At 39.0% G+C, this 15840-nt stretch overlaps 1 protein-coding gene across 6 annotated transcripts in view; it reads right to left on the reverse strand.

Annotated features, from left to right (window-relative positions):
- The window catches only part of huwe1 (HECT, UBA and WWE domain containing E3 ubiquitin protein ligase 1), a 362527-nt gene that overhangs the window by 87133 nt on the left and 259554 nt on the right, over positions 1 to 15840 (reverse strand). For 5 of the 6 annotated variants that reach the window (XM_039775720.1, XM_039775721.1, XM_039775718.1 and 2 more), the window contains 5 exons: positions 1507 to 1679; positions 1263 to 1405; positions 1084 to 1159; positions 846 to 944; positions 548 to 717 (listed from right to left, as the gene is read on the reverse strand). In XM_039775720.1, coding sequence (XP_039631654.1) covers positions 548 to 717; positions 846 to 944; positions 1084 to 1159; positions 1263 to 1405; positions 1507 to 1679 — 661 coding nt within the window. The remainder of the gene's footprint in view (positions 1 to 547; positions 718 to 845; positions 945 to 1083; positions 1160 to 1262; positions 1406 to 1506; positions 1680 to 15840) is intronic. The other variant, XM_039775719.1, reaches the window with a different exon arrangement.

The following is a 15840-nucleotide window of genomic DNA, read 5'->3' on the forward strand; positions in this document are numbered from 1 at the left end:
GTTGGTTTCCAGAAACATGCAGATTAGTTGGGCTGGCGATGCTAAACTGGCAATGATGTGTGTTCACTCTGTCCAGAGATCTTTCCTGCCTTGTACCCCTTGCTTGTTGGGCTCTAGCAATCCAGCAAGGAGCATTTGTTGTCTTACATTATGATTGCTCATGTCATTAGAATATGGAGGACCAGTGAGGAAGGGCTCCAAAACTCATTTGGTTCTGATATAGTTAATTTTGTTTTAAATCTTGAAATGACTCAATAGTGCACATTTTATTTAAAGTGACCTGCAGTTTGATAAGGAGGCTATGTTGAAAAGTTGTTTTCTCTGTAAAGCACATTGTGATGGGGGTAAGGGTAGCAGTGGGTGGGGTATTATTATTATAAGTAATTTTTTTTTTGTTTTCCTAAACAGTTTTCAACTTCAAAACAGCTAAACATTGAAACTTTTTTAATTCACATCTCTAGTTTATGCAGCATGCATCTTTTTATTATCAAGGAAGCAGGTGAAAGTTAAATTCAGATCCTTTTGAGTGTATAAACTAAATACTAGCCTGATCATCTTCCTCATCTTCTTCCTCTTCCTCCTCCTCCTCATCTTGACTATCTTCATCTTCATTGCTCCCACTGCTGTCTTCTTCTTGCGTATGCTCTTCATCCTCTGGGTCAAGAATATTCATTGAATCTGTAAGAGCAGGAGATAGACCCACCCTTATTACAGCATCTGAAAATGATTCAGAAGGACCAAATATTTTGAGTGAAAAGACCTAAAAAGGTAATCCGATCAAGCACAGTATTATTAACACTGAACTGAAACTAATACAATTTAAGTACAAATCAGTCCTTTCTTACCTTCTCTGTTGGCTTGCAAAGTGGTTGCTTGGCTCAGATTTGAGGGTGCTTCATCCATTAAAACATCCTCTTGAGATTCATCTTCTCCATTTCGGCCTACTTTAGAAGAGAAGTGAAAATCAAACTTGAATAAATTATGTTTAGACTCCTTGAAAACAGATTTGAAAGTTAACCAAGAAAAAACAAGGTACATCTACTTTCTAATCAAAAAAGGACAGTCACTTATGTTCTCGCTCACCAATGATGGTGCTGTTTACTGTACCAGCATCCCGCTCCAAAAGCTCATCGATGAGGTCAACTAGTTCACTTTCAACCTGATGAACAAGAAAGTGACAATTTCCTTTGTGAAAAATTTTCATCCAAAAAATTATTTGAAGTATTTACAAACAATAAACAATTAAAATGTGGATACCAAACCTGCATTTCTTGAGGATTGAGGCCTTCAGTCTGTCCAGCAATAACGACGCTATCAGCCTCTGTCTCACCATCCATTATATCTGGATCAGTTACTCCTGCAGGTGTAGAATCCTCTTCATGAGCTTCTGTTTCACTAGTATCCACTGAGGTTTGGAAGCAGTACAATAAAAGAATACCATTTAATATTTGGTTTCGTAAAACTACAATTTAATATTTTACCGAGTTATGTTAATAAAAGGCTTACCTGTGTCAGGTACATTACTGTTTGTATCCCGGGTGGTCTCATGCTGATCCTGCTCATTCTTGTTCTTATTGGAAGCACTTTTGCTACTGAACAGACTGCTTGGCTGATTAACAATACGAGATAGAGTCTCAAGGGGCTTCAGAGCAGCATTAACAGTATTGGCCATATTAGGACTGAAAGATACAAAACAAATACACTTATTTTGCTTTTCTCCAGATCAAATGCTATAATACTGAATAGAACATCTGCATTTACTTAAAACAGTACACTACTCGGCTAATAAACTATTCTACCCAAAATATCCGACTCAAGGTATACCAGATGAAATACTAATGTACAGCCATGGTTAACTGAAAACCATGTGTAATGCAGTATGTGGAACAGGGATCATTATATGCTCAAGCATGTGCCTTACCTTCTGTATGAGGATATTGGTTTTGCCCGGTTTCAGGCATAAAAAAAACAAGGTTGGTATATATATATATATATATATATATATATATATATATATATATATATATAGGAGCTGGCAGTTATTTTTATATAGTCTGTTTTTGTTTATAGAATTTTGTCACAGGTTCCCAGGAAACCACAATGCAAAGTTGAAATGATATATATGCCAATTGTATAATAGGCATAAAGAGATCAATCATTTACATGTAATCATTTTTAAGAATTTTTTTTAAATACATTAACAGACCAAGTACTTTTTAAAGTGAAGCATGGCAAAGTTGGAATACTGTGGAAAATAAGGCTTGGACCTGAATGAAACTGGGACAACTTGGATATTTTTGCAAACATTTTTACCACTAGTTTAAAGAAAAAAAAAGTGGCCTTAAATATTAGAAATCTTTCAAAAACTACAGTGCAGAAATTGTGAGTGAATCTAGAAAAAAGAAACAGTGAACTTATTTATATCAACTCATTTCATTGTCTCCTTACAGCATATCCACGTCGTTTACTTCATGTGATTCAGAAAAGACTTGCGTTGCATTCCACCAAAACTGGGAATTTGGAATTTCTAAGCTACAAGTAGGAATTTTCAACTAGAAGGCCCCCAAACAAGTAAGAAATCCTAGTCAGAAACTGAGGAGAATCATTCCAACTCATATACAACCTCAAAATCTAAGATGGCTACACCATGCATCAAATAGTAAGTGAAAGCTGTAGTACTGTACAAAATTTAGCACTTATCTCTCGCAAAATCAAACATACCATAGAGTACTGTTCAACATTTACCTGTGGAGTTGATGCTACTGTGTTTGGATGAGCAAAATACCGCATAATGCATTGTAATCAACTGAACAAGCACAACCAAGGATTTTCAGAAGGCGTCCATATTGTTTTTCAGAACATTTTATTACAACATGATCAACTTGGGTGTGACGTAATTCCCAGCACCAACATCAGAGGTAAATTGAACGCAGAATCAGTTTCCCTAAAAGGCTTCTGTTGACTATTCTTACAGGACTGTGGAAGCAATTAATTGAGATAGATATATATATATATATATATATATATATATAAAAAGGGGTAATCCTTTTTGTTTTAGAGTTATACTAGCCAACCCGCGGCGTACCATACGCCGCATAATCAGGCCGGTTTTTTAATAATTTTTAAGCACAGGGAGAAAATTTAACATTTGCAAAATCGGTAATGTAATAAATCAGCAAGAAAAGCAACATTGTAACAATGCACGGAACGAACCAACACACAATCGTCTATGCGGCGTAGCGAGGTAGGAGGGGGGTGTGTATAAAGTGCAGGAGCATCTAAGATGGCGCATGTGTGTCGCGGATGCGAATTGCTGGATGTAGCGTGTAAAACACTTTGCTATGCTGCACGCGGGTCGTGCGTCGTAACCGAAAAGTTTTTTAAAGACTGCTCACTTCATTGTGTTTTAACCTCAGATGTAAAGGAATGTTTTAATGATCCCATGGGATACCCCTTGCAAACAGTTTTACACGCTGAATATGGCGATTCACCTCCGCGAGAAACATGCCTCTATTAACAGTCAACGTGTGGGAGGGGGATGTGTACAAAGGGTAGGGACGAAAACAGTGGGAGCGTATGAGTCGCACTTGGTGGCAATTCCACGGTTTGCAGCCCGAATGGGGTTCAACGGCTTACCCATGCCTAGACACACACTCAATCTCATGCATAATTATTTATTGAATGGTAAACACTTCTGGAAAGGCACAGTTATCAAAAACAGGTTCGTGTGAGAATACAACAGTAAGTGAATGAAAAGATGGAACTCTGGAGGGAACAAAATACAACACAATAGTGAACCCGTGACATAACAAACGCCGCATAAGTAATTATTGATGGTTGAACACTTCTGGAAAGACACAGGGACACCCCTCGCAAACTGTTCTACAGCGATTCACATCTGCGACAAACTGTTTTACACACTGCATACAGCGAAAACATCCGCGACATGATTTTTCCTAGATGGTCCTGTCGCGTCCACCCTCGCACTCGAAGCATACACACTGCCTGCTCATGTGCCCGGTCGCAAGTCGCGTCCAGGCTCGTTCTGGAAGCATACACACCGCCTGGTCATGTGTCCGCTCGCAAGAGAAACTCATGGAGAGCCGCCCACCAGCTGCCTGTGTGTGTGCGCCTCTGTCTGTCTCTGACACGGCTTTCTCTTGCGCTGCCTCTATGTGAACCGGTCAGGCACAGAGAAGGTCAGCTGCTGACAGAGCGTCTCGACTGTTGCAGGGCCTGCATTGGTGAAGCAGGTGAGACGGTAATGAAACAGAGGCACAGGGCTTATTGGTTTTTAACTCTTTTAGGGCGGGTGTCGACTTTTTGTCGACAGGAGGGGCTGAGGGCGGATGTCGACAAAAGTCGAAATCCAGGGATAGAGGGCGACAATCAGCTGTTAATGGCGACAAAACTCATTGTCACGTCACAGGCATTCCCTCTCTGCTTGGAGGAATGTTAATCTCGTTGGCTCAGCAACTAATCCTTGCGTGTGCGTGAGTTGTGATATGTAAACAAATAGAAACAAAGGCAAGATGGCATCAACATTTTATGCGGGAGCGAAGCGATTTCAAAAAAGAAAATACTCGGCTGAAGAAACTTTGAGCATTATCGCGGAGTCAGACTCTGATTTGTCAGATTCCGATTTCTTTGATAGTGATCAGGAGATTGAGAAAGAAATTGAGGAGCAGGCATCAGCCGATCGGAGACCAGCCGATGCCACCGCAGCTGCTTGGCTGGCAGCTGAGCGCATTCGCGCTGTCGGTGCACCTACGGCAAGGTTCGCTTGGGAGGAATACCCAGAAATTGATCCTTGGGAGCCGAACTGGCTACCGGACTTAACAAAAAGGCACGGCTTGCTGCTGGACACAACCGATTACACGCCGCTGGACTATTTCAGGCTGTTTTTTCCTGAGGCAGTTTTTCAACTGATAGCTGAAGAGATGAACAGGTACGCAGAGCGCTTGCGCCGCATTCTCGTTTTTTCGAAGTGGAAACCCACAACCAAAGATGAGATCAAAGGCTTTGTGGCATTGCAGATAGAGATGGGACTGGACTGGCGATATAATTTCAGGGAGCACTGGTCCAAACGTACTTTGTCACCTGGTGGCTTTGGACAGGTTATGCCCCGTGATAGGTACGTGCTGCTGCAAAGCTTCATTCACTTTTGTGATAACGAGAAGCAAATCCCAAGGGGTGAGCAGGGCTATAACCCCATGTATAAAGTTCAGCCCCTGCTTGAAATAGTGGAGCCAACCTATAAACAATTTTATCAGCCTGGCCGTGGTTTGTCTGTGGATGAGTCCATGATAAAAAATAAGGGATGGCTTTTTTTCCGCCCTTATATGCCAGATAAGCCCACCAAGTATGGCATCAAGGATTTTGTATTGGCTGAAGCAAGCACTCGTTTCTGCCTAAAAGTAATTACTTACACTGGTAAACATTCTTTTCAGAGGGAGAACTGTCCTTTGACAACTCAGGTTGGGCTGGAGCTGCTTCAGGGCTATGAACATTTGGGACATGTTGTGTACATGGACAATTTTTATAGTTCACCAGAATTGTTCATAGAGCTACAGAGCAGGGGAATTGGAGCTTGTGGCACAGTAAGGGTGAGCAGGAGACACATGCGTTTACAGTTGAAGCCAGAGGCTGAAAATGAAAAAAGGAGACAATCCTGTTTTCATGCGGGCGGATAACTTGGTGGCATTGACATGGCATGATGTCAAACGGGTGACTTGTATTACTACAGTTCACACCAACAATTTATGTGAGAAGGTAATTCGTTCTAAGGGAAACCCAGAAGGTAGGAAGCTGGACAAGCCTGTTGCACTTGGAGTACAACTGTAAAATGGCTGGAGCTGATCGACTGGATCAGATGCTGGGGTCATATGCTTACGGCCATAAGTCCACCAAGTGGTACTACACTGTGTACCATCGCATCCGTGAGATTGCACTCACAAATGGATATATATTATTCAAGCAGGCAAACAGTGACAGTACTATGACTGTGGCAGATTTCCACAAGAAGGTGGTGGACAACTTGCTGGCAGAATATGTTGGAGTGCCTTTGGCAAAGCGAGGAAGGCCATTACAAAGAGCAGTGCTAGACAGGCTAACTGAGTGCCACTTTCCTGCAACTTATGAGGACAAAAAGTACAAGCCTGACTGTGTTGTGTGCAGCAACAGATTATTGAAAAAGAGGCACCGGTGCAACACATATTGTAAGCAGTGCAACGTGGCAATGCACGCAATTGGATGCTTTGAGCGTTACCACACTTTGCAGGACTTTGCTTTGTGAAATAATATGTTACATTACATAGTATGCAGGCTCATACAAAATGCAAAACAGTTATGTTGTTCAAAAATAAATATTTTTTGTTTCTTTGATAAGTTAAACAATTGTTTTGTGTTCTTTTTGTAAAAAAAATGTTTTTAGAAAAATATTCAGCCCTGGGAGAAAAAAAAAAAAAAAAATTAGCCCTAAAAGAGTTAAAGGAGAACTCATCCACATAAATATACACTGACCTGAAGTTGATACAAATTCTTTGGTCATGTATATGCCACATACTCATATACATACTACACATATACAAGTACATCTCGCATTAAGGCTATTCTGTAGATACAAATTAGCACATTAAAAACACCAGATTCCCCCCAACCCCCCCAATTAAATTTAATTTTGATCTAGCAACCTTAATTTTTTTGCTTAAGAAAAAAAACAAATCAGATATTACAATAAGAAATACCTAGCAGTAGGGTGGCACAATTAATTACAATAACAATTATAGATGCAGATACAATAATCTTGAAAAATAGCGATATCAACATCCATGTTAAAGATTGAGCTTTTTCAATTACAAACTGCTCTAAGTGGGTGCAGAGGCCAGTCACACACATACACACTTCCAAAGTGCAGCAGTGTCCAGAATGAGCTGAGTAGTACAAGTAATGGTGAACCTAAATGACCCGACACTTTTTAGATGTTTTCTTACAAAAATAAATTTAATCGTCTATAACTTGTTACTAGTTTGTTATCAATATTAATGTTGACTGAAAATGCAAAAAACACAGCTATCATATATTTACGCAACCCTATATTACTTAACTACATGGTTTAGTAAAAGAATGAAAGCAAGCAGCCCCAGTAATGTTAGATCTGTGACATAGGTAAAAAATAACTGTTTAAGCTATTTACAAAATTGTATGTCCAGCAGGCTAATGAAAGCAGAATCAAACAACAATGGTCATAGTATTTTATTTATCAGAAGACAAGGCTTAGATTAAAACTATGCACAATGAATATTTAAAAATTATTTTCCTAAGTGTTATTTCCTTTACCTTTCCCCAAATGTTAGTCAAAAATTGAAGTGGTCTAAAATAAGTGGAGCTTTAACAACTTACATTGCCACATTAGCTGTGTTACCTGGATTTGCTCAAAAAAATTGGACATTAGTTATGGTGCCGTAAAATAATCAGGTGTGTATTACGTAATTAAGTGCTTATCTATACACATTTTTGTTAAGTCTTTATTTTTACAGCAAGGGATAGTACTGGCAAGAATAGTGTTGTAATGGGTGAGGCTTTGAAACTAAGAGGTTGTGGGTGTGAATTTCGCTATTCAAACTATTCAAGCTAGTCACTTGTTTGTGCTCCAATTTGAAGGAAAAAAAAAAGATATATATAACTAATTATATCTCAAATACTGTAAGTTGCTCTGGATAAAGGTATTAGTCTAATAATACTAGTAGGTCACCAGAACGGTTTACTCTTAAAAATGCTATGCATAATTGTGCATGAGCAAAAAATTCCTGGATTAGATCAATTCCTCCTCTTCCAAGTGACCTGAATTTAGTTGGTTACTGCAAAAAAATAATTTCACAGGAAAGTGTATTCTTTGGAATTGAAATGGGTGATCCATAGAAATAAATCTGAAATTATCATCATTATGTTTATGACTTTATTTTGTATATGCCGTTAACTCAAATACTTTTTGTTTTTTTTAAGATGTATTGAGGTCCCATTTAAACTCTGCAGAAATAAAAGCATATGCAAAGCAGTGCTTAGAGAGGATAAAACATAAGGACCCATACCCTATGTCATTGTTTCTCACTCACTGGTTGCCGTGGGAGGGGGTTCGGGGTTGGCTACGAGCACTGGGGAGTTGGGTTGGGAGAATGCTGTTTCAGTAACTAAAATGCGCTGTAAAACCCCAACAACCATTGAAGCTCTCAACAATTTCACCCGTTTCTAACCACGCTTCCTCTCACCAAGGAGGAATCCCGGAACAACAGACAACTAACTTGGCTCACAACCCTGAATTATGTTGTGTTCTTCACTGGCATAAAGTATGCTTTCAGTGCAGTGAGGAGCACACAAGTTAGCAAAAGTTATTAATAAATGGATAAATTACAAGTTTAATGACAAAAAACTTAATAAAAATCAACTTTCAGTCAAATCGATTAAGGCATATTTGAGATTTTGTTATTAATTTTGGGGTAAGGAGAGAGATGGGGTTTACTCCTAAACACAGATATAGCAAGATATCCTTGTGTAGTGGATACCTAGCGCCCTAAATGCATCATCCTGAGAAATTTCAGCTTTTAATACAAATGGAAAATACAGTGGAACCTCGGGTCACGAACGTCTCGGAACATGTACAAATTGGGTTAAGACCAAAAAGTTTGTCAAACTTTTGCATCTGTTCACGACCACACAATAGGGTGATGAACAAGCCAGTTCTCCTTCCGGTTCGTACGCACCGATAATTTCCGCATGTGTTCAGTCTCTTCCTGTGCATTCGCTGTGAACTCTTTGTGCTCTATTTCATTTCCCTTCCGGATCGTACGCACCGGTGATTTATGCACGTGTTCAGTCTCTCCCTGTACAGTACATTGTTCTCGGTCAGACGTGCATCGCGCAGGGGGACTTTACCTGAAAACTGTAATCTCCTCTACACCCAATTCCTCCTCACTTCCTTCATGCCAGAACTCGACTCATGCAAGGTTAGTTTTCTTGGTTGTTTATGGTTAGTTTTTGTATAAGTTACGGATTTTTCAAATGTTAATTTTTTTCCCCTGTGCTTAACACTCATTTTAAAAAAATTGTTTACAGCGAGTGGTTCGTAAGGCTGTAGCGTGAACTCTTGCAATGTTAGTTTTCTCAGTGTTATTCAATGTTTTTACATTTGGTTTACTATTACACTGTGTATTCTATGGTATAATTAACTATTTTTGTGCTTAAAAATATTAATTTACATATATTCATTTGATACGGTCAGGAAAGGATTAATTGTATTTATCTACAATCCTATGGGATTTGTCACAACCAAATCGGGTTGCAATCAATTTTGGAATGAATTACAGTCATGACCAGAGGTTCCACTGTACTTTTTTAGTTGATGAGTGAGTTAGTCTGTCAGTTATTGAACTATGCATTATATGTAAGATTTAAAGCTCTTTTATATCTATCTAACACCATTCTGTCTCATTAAGTGGTGGAAAAGGTCAAGACTTTGAATCATGATGTTCCCACCTCCTGATAAATAATGGACAACTTGTCTAACAGACTAATATGTGAGGCTGAGGGACTGTGTGTCAGAAATGGTGGTGTGCAATACTGGTGGCAAATCAGGTAACTGTTCTGTCTTCCCTTCCTATTTACCCTACAGATAACAGACTTCCAGCACAAATACCAGTGCTTTCCATCAACAGCAATTTTCAGATGACACATCCATCATAGGCTGCATTAATAATGGAGACAAGTCAGAGTACAAGAATGTCATGGAGTACATAGTCTTGCAGTGTAGGGACAACACCAACAACTCAACATCAGCAAAACAAGAGAGCTAATTTTGGACTTCTGGCATGCCAGGTAGCCTTCAAGACCAGTCACCATTCAGGAGGATGACATGGAAGTAGTATAGAGCTACAAGTACCTGGAGGATGGTACAACATGCTGGAGTGGTATGACAACAGAGTTGAGCTATACAAGAGGGAACAAAGAAGACTGTAAACCCAAAGGAGACTCTGGTGTTCCAGTGTGTTATTCTGCACTACAGTCTCCCGTGGAACCAATCTGAGCTCAAATGCAGCTCAATGCCTCAACAAACCAATCAGGAGAGCCTATTCCATCACAGGGCAAACCCAGTACATTGGAAGTTGTTTTGGGGGTAAAAAGGACAGTGGCAAAATTTGAGCCATCGGGGGTTGGGGGTGACCTCTATTCCCTCCAGGAAGTGTTCTCTTAGAGCACTTTTAGCCATAGACGCATACCACCATGGTGTGTTAAGAAGCCCCTCTGGGGGTATTTTTTGCCTACTATTATTAGGCAATTCAATACTTCGTCTCAATGTACTCAAGTTCATTTTGAAAAAATCTGCACATTATACATGCATTTTTATTTATTGCATTCATCAATTGATTGCTTGATTGGCCATATAATTTGCCATTTAAGTCTGCATTCTTGTGTTAGTTCTGCTGTATGCATCTGAATTCCCCCATGATTTAATTAATTTCATCTAAAAAAACTATCTAGGTTGTTTTAACATCAATTAAATGTAATTTAAGAGTTCATTATCTGCTATGATTTTACATACTGTACACATGCAACTTGTGTTTAATACAGGAGAACCCCAGTTTAACATTCTCATATTTAATATTAAACCACATTTTACATTTTTGAAAAGTGAGTGGTGATGTTGGCAGGTTTTCCAAAAGTAATTGTAGTGCTGAAAAAATAAATGTGCTATACTTGATCTAGTTTGGAATTTATCAATAATTCACTCTATTAGAAAAACAGTGACACATGTGCATCTATCGTTACTGAAAAAAAACAAATATTTATATTAAACAACATCATCAAATTTTTCAACTATTCCAAAATGTAACAATTTTTAAGTAGATCCCTGCAAAATGGAGGTTTTAATGTACTGTATTTATAAGGAATATAATACATGCAGTTGGCAAAACAAAATATGTATTTATGTTAATTGAAATATTCACACAATTATATTAAATCAGGAACCAAACAACCATCAATTATAACTTTCGTGGTAACTGTGCACCCCATAGCAGGAACAGATTGTACACTATTGACTCCATCACTTTCCATCAGTTTGTAACCTCAGTCATAGGGAAGCAGCTCCACTGCGAGCTGGAGCAACAGAACCCACTCCAAGGCACATTCCAGCATTACCATGTAAGAAAAGGTAACTACTTAAACATGACACTCAGTGGCTCATCGTCAAAGACAACATGTGTCGTTGAACATAACCAGCCACGTTATGAACTCTGTCACAGTTAAAAAGCTCGCCATTTAGCTAAGGAGAGGTAGAACCTGCTGTTTATAATTCCCAGTGTCCCAGCAGTACTGTTTTGGAGATAAATTACACACTTTGTTCACCCTCAGCAAAGACATTACATATCTGGGTAAGGGATGAACCGTTATTTGTGTCTTTTTGTGCAATCACTATGTCTTAATACCCAAGACTCTGAGGTACTAGATTATCAGAAACTGCAGAGGCTGCTGGTTTCTATGCACATATAGATATAATCCACTTTGCATGCAGAACTTGAGACCCCTGGCAAAATAATATAATTTGTTTATTATTTGCTCTTAAAAAAAAAGTAAAATAGAATAAATGTTGAAATTGTAAAAGTCATGTTAAGTCAGTATTTAGAAATACTCCTAATATTAGGTATACTGCCCAGAATGTGATGAAACAAATAGAACAGGTATTAATGATCAATAGCTTAATGTGTTGGTGATTAACTTAACCTGAAACAGCTGTGTAAAGGAAATAGAAAAAGGCAAAACAAAGAATAGTGGTGGTCATCTTAAATAATCAAGGTTTCTCTCTAACAGAAATAACCCAGTAGAAAGATATGCTGTACAAGCTCTTCTGAAGAGCAACAAACAAATGGACAAGGCTGAGGGACTGGAAATTCATTGGTCAGTCAGAGAAAGTAAGAGCAGCAAATGAGAACATTACCTGGCTTCCTCTCCATCAAATCAGGTGGTTTCCAGCAGTGCTATCAGACTAGGACCCAGGTACACCACCCTATAGCATGGAGAAGTCCTATCAGAAGTGACCATTCTTTAAAATTGCAACCAAAAAGCAATTTCTCCAACATGGAAATAAAGCCAAACTACTCACCTAAACACAAAAACCACAAGAACTGGGGGTACATGGGACAGTTACACTGTACTAATGAGTCAACTAACAAAATATTGTTTGTTCATTGAAGAGCTGGATGAAAGTTTGCAGGCAACGGTGAACCACTGTGGGTGCTCAATGCAGGTGCTGGGCTGCATTTCCACAAATTAAATTGACAATTTGATCAAAATAGATAGTACACTCACTGCAGATTCTTATCGATCATTCAATACCATCAGTGAGGCATAAAATATGTCCCAGCTTCACTCTGCACCATGGCAATGACCCTAAATATACAGGCAAAATCACAATCTATACACAGTGAAAATAACAAGGATTCCTGCAACAGATGGTAGGACCCCCTCACACAGCCCCAAGCTTAATATCACTGAGGCAATTCTGGATTATTTACAGAGATAGAAACATAACAGCGAGCCTAAGTCTGAAGAACAAACTACAATCGGAGTAACTTCAAAAACTAAATGCAATTGTACATAAGACAAATTACTGGAGTTTTAAAGGCAAAGGATGGCCACACAAATACTATTTGTTTTTCTATTTAATTGTCAAGGGAGTTTATTTATTTAAAAAAAATAATTCTGAAATCATTTCCAGTTATTTTTATTATATTAATATTATATTATATACACATGCACATACTGCATTAACCGGCGTCACCTATGAAATGTTCAAATTCAAAAGCCCTCAATTGTTACCAAGTGTATTTCTGTATGTAACTTTATTTTTTAAACCCACAAACTCGGGGCTAATATTAGTTCACTTAAGCAGCTTAATTTTAAACATGCTACATACAGTTCTCCGTGTTGGTATAAAAGAGACTGCAGCAGAATGGACATTACCAATAGTGATAAATTAGCAATGTTACAAAGATGCTTAACTTTAGTCATCGATTGATATTTTCGAGCTTTGATGGGTGTTTATTTCAAAAACTTTGCATTAATAAAAACAAAAAGTAGAATAATGTTTCTCAGTATTACTGTAACATATGACAATAATAGTAATTGCCAACTCTGCAGGATAGCCACTAGTCTTCTAATTGCATGTGATTCACAAAGGGGGTCTTGGACTGTCTGCTCTCCAAATGCTCTCTGTGGGTAGTCAAGTTAGTTATAAAGGTAAAACTGGAACCAAATGCAATAAAGGTTGAGAAATACTGCTCTTAAGATAAACACTAGTCTAGTGAAACAATGAAATTACTACATTAAACTGGTTATGGGGATGGGTAGGACAAAAAGGACAAAAAAAAAAAAAACCACACACACGACACATCAAGCAACAGTTGCTGTTTTTGATGACATGTCACTTTCATTGATGCTCTTAATTAAACTTTGTGAGCACCAATAAACTCACTTGGAGCAGTGTACACGCTGATCAGAATTGAAGATCTCACATCAGCATCTGCACAATGCTGCAAATAAGATGAAGGAAGGAAAGGTAATATACAGTGGGGCAAAAAAGTATTTAGTCAGCCACCAATTGTGCAAGTTCACCCACTTAAAAAGATGAGAGAGGCCTGTAATTTTCATTATAGGTATACCTCAACTATGAGAGACAAAATAAGAAAAAAAAATCCAGAAAATCACATTGTCTGATTTTTGAAGAATTTATTTACAAATTATGGTGGGGAAAAAAAGTATTTGGTCAATAACAAAAGTTCATCAATACTTTGTTATATACGCTTTGTTGGCAATGACAGAGGTCAAACGTTTTCTGTAAGTCTTCACAAGGTTTTCACACACTGTTGCTGGTATTTTGGCCCATTCCTCCATGCAGATCTCCTCTAGAGCAGTGATGTTTTGGGGCTGTCGCTGGGCAACACGGACTTTCAACTCCCTCCAAAGATTTTTTATGGGGTTGAGATCTAGAGACTGGCTAGGCCACTCCAGGACCTAGAAATGCTTCTTACGAAGCCACTCCTTCGTTACCCGGGTGGTGTGTTTAGGATCATTGTCATGCTGAAAGACCCAGCCACGTTTCATCTTCAATGCCCTTGCTGATGGAAGGAGGTTTTCACTCAAAATCTGACGATACATGGCCCCATTTATTCTTTCCTTTACACGGATCAGTCGTCCTGGTCCCTTTGCAGAAAAACAGCCCCAAAGCATGTTTCCACCTCCATGCTTTGCAGTAGGAATGGTGTTCTTTGGATGCAACTCAGCATTCTCTCTTTGCCAAACACGCCGAGTACAGTTTTTACCAAAAAGTTCCATTTTGGTTTCATCTGACCATATGACATTCCCCCAATCCTCTTCTGGATCACCCAAATGTTCTCTCCAGCAAACTTCAGACGGGCCTGCACATGTACTGGCTTAAGCAGGGGGACACGTCTGGCACTGCAGGATTTGAGTCCCTGGCAGCGTAGTGTGTTACTGATGGTAGCCTTTGTTACTTTGGACCCAGCTCTGTGCAGGTCAGTCACTAGGTTTCTAAACCCCCCACCCCCCCCCAAGTGTGGTTCTGTGATTTTTGCTAACCGTTCTTGTGATCCATTTTGACCCCACGGGGTGAGATCTTGTGTGGAGCCCCAGATCGAGGGAAATTATCAGTTGTCTTGTATGTGTTCCATTTTCTAATAATTGTTCCCACAGTTGATTTCTTCACACCAAGCTGCTTACCTATTGCAGATTCAGTCTTCCCAGCCTGATGCAGGTCTACAATTTTGTTTCTGGTGTCCTTTGACAGCTCTTTGGTCTTGGCCATAGTGGAGTTTGGAGTGTGACTGTTTGAGGTTGTGGACAGATGTCTTTTATATTGATAATAGTTCAAACAGGTGCAATTAATAAACGTAACGAGTGGAGGACAAAGGAGCCTCTTACAGAAGAAGTTACAGGTCTGTGAGAGCCAGAGATCTTGCTTGTTTGTAGGTGACCAAATACTTATTTTCCACTATAATTTGCAAATTCTTTAAAAATCAATGTGATTTTCTGGATTTTTTTTCTCATTTTGTCTCTCATAGTTGAGGTATACCTATGATGATAATTACAGGCCTCTCTCATCTTTTTAAGTGGAAGAACTTGCACAATTGGTGGCTGATTAAATACTTTTTTGCCCCACTGTATATTAAACACCTTTCTTATTGGATCAGTGTCGCAAGATAAGATTATGCTTAAAGCCACAACACCTGACAAGCACTTTTTAAACGTGTCGTCTTTGATGACTTCTACACCATGTAGAAATTAAAAAAACCTTTAATACATGGTTCTCCCATTTCAGGACGCCATAATATTTGGGACATAGCAAAGGCAGCTATAGTAAAGCAGTCATATATAGTACTTGGTTGCTGAGTGTACCTTCTCTGATGATGCTCTGTCAAGCCTCTAATACAGCCATCTTCTACTCCAATTTGTTTCGGGGGTTTGTCCCCTTAAGTTCTCTCTTCCACATATGGAAGGCATGCGCAACTGGATTTAAATTGGGTCACTGGCTTGGCAATTCAATAATTTTCAGTTTTTTAGCTTTGCAAGACTTTGGGATCACCATCTTGTTGTAGGATGAAGCGCCATTCAATGAGTTTGGAGGCTTTTATTTTAACTTGAGCAGATGTTTCAATATACCACAGAATTAACTGTGCAACTGCCATCAGCAGTTACATCATTAATGAAGAGAAGTGTGCCAATACCTGTGTCAGCCACACATGCCAAAGACGTAACACCTGCACCACCATG

The sequence above is a fragment of the Polypterus senegalus genome, chromosome 13, assembly GCF_016835505.1.
Source record: "Polypterus senegalus isolate Bchr_013 chromosome 13, ASM1683550v1, whole genome shotgun sequence".
NCBI classification, from domain to species: Eukaryota; Metazoa; Chordata; class Cladistia; order Polypteriformes; family Polypteridae; genus Polypterus; species Polypterus senegalus.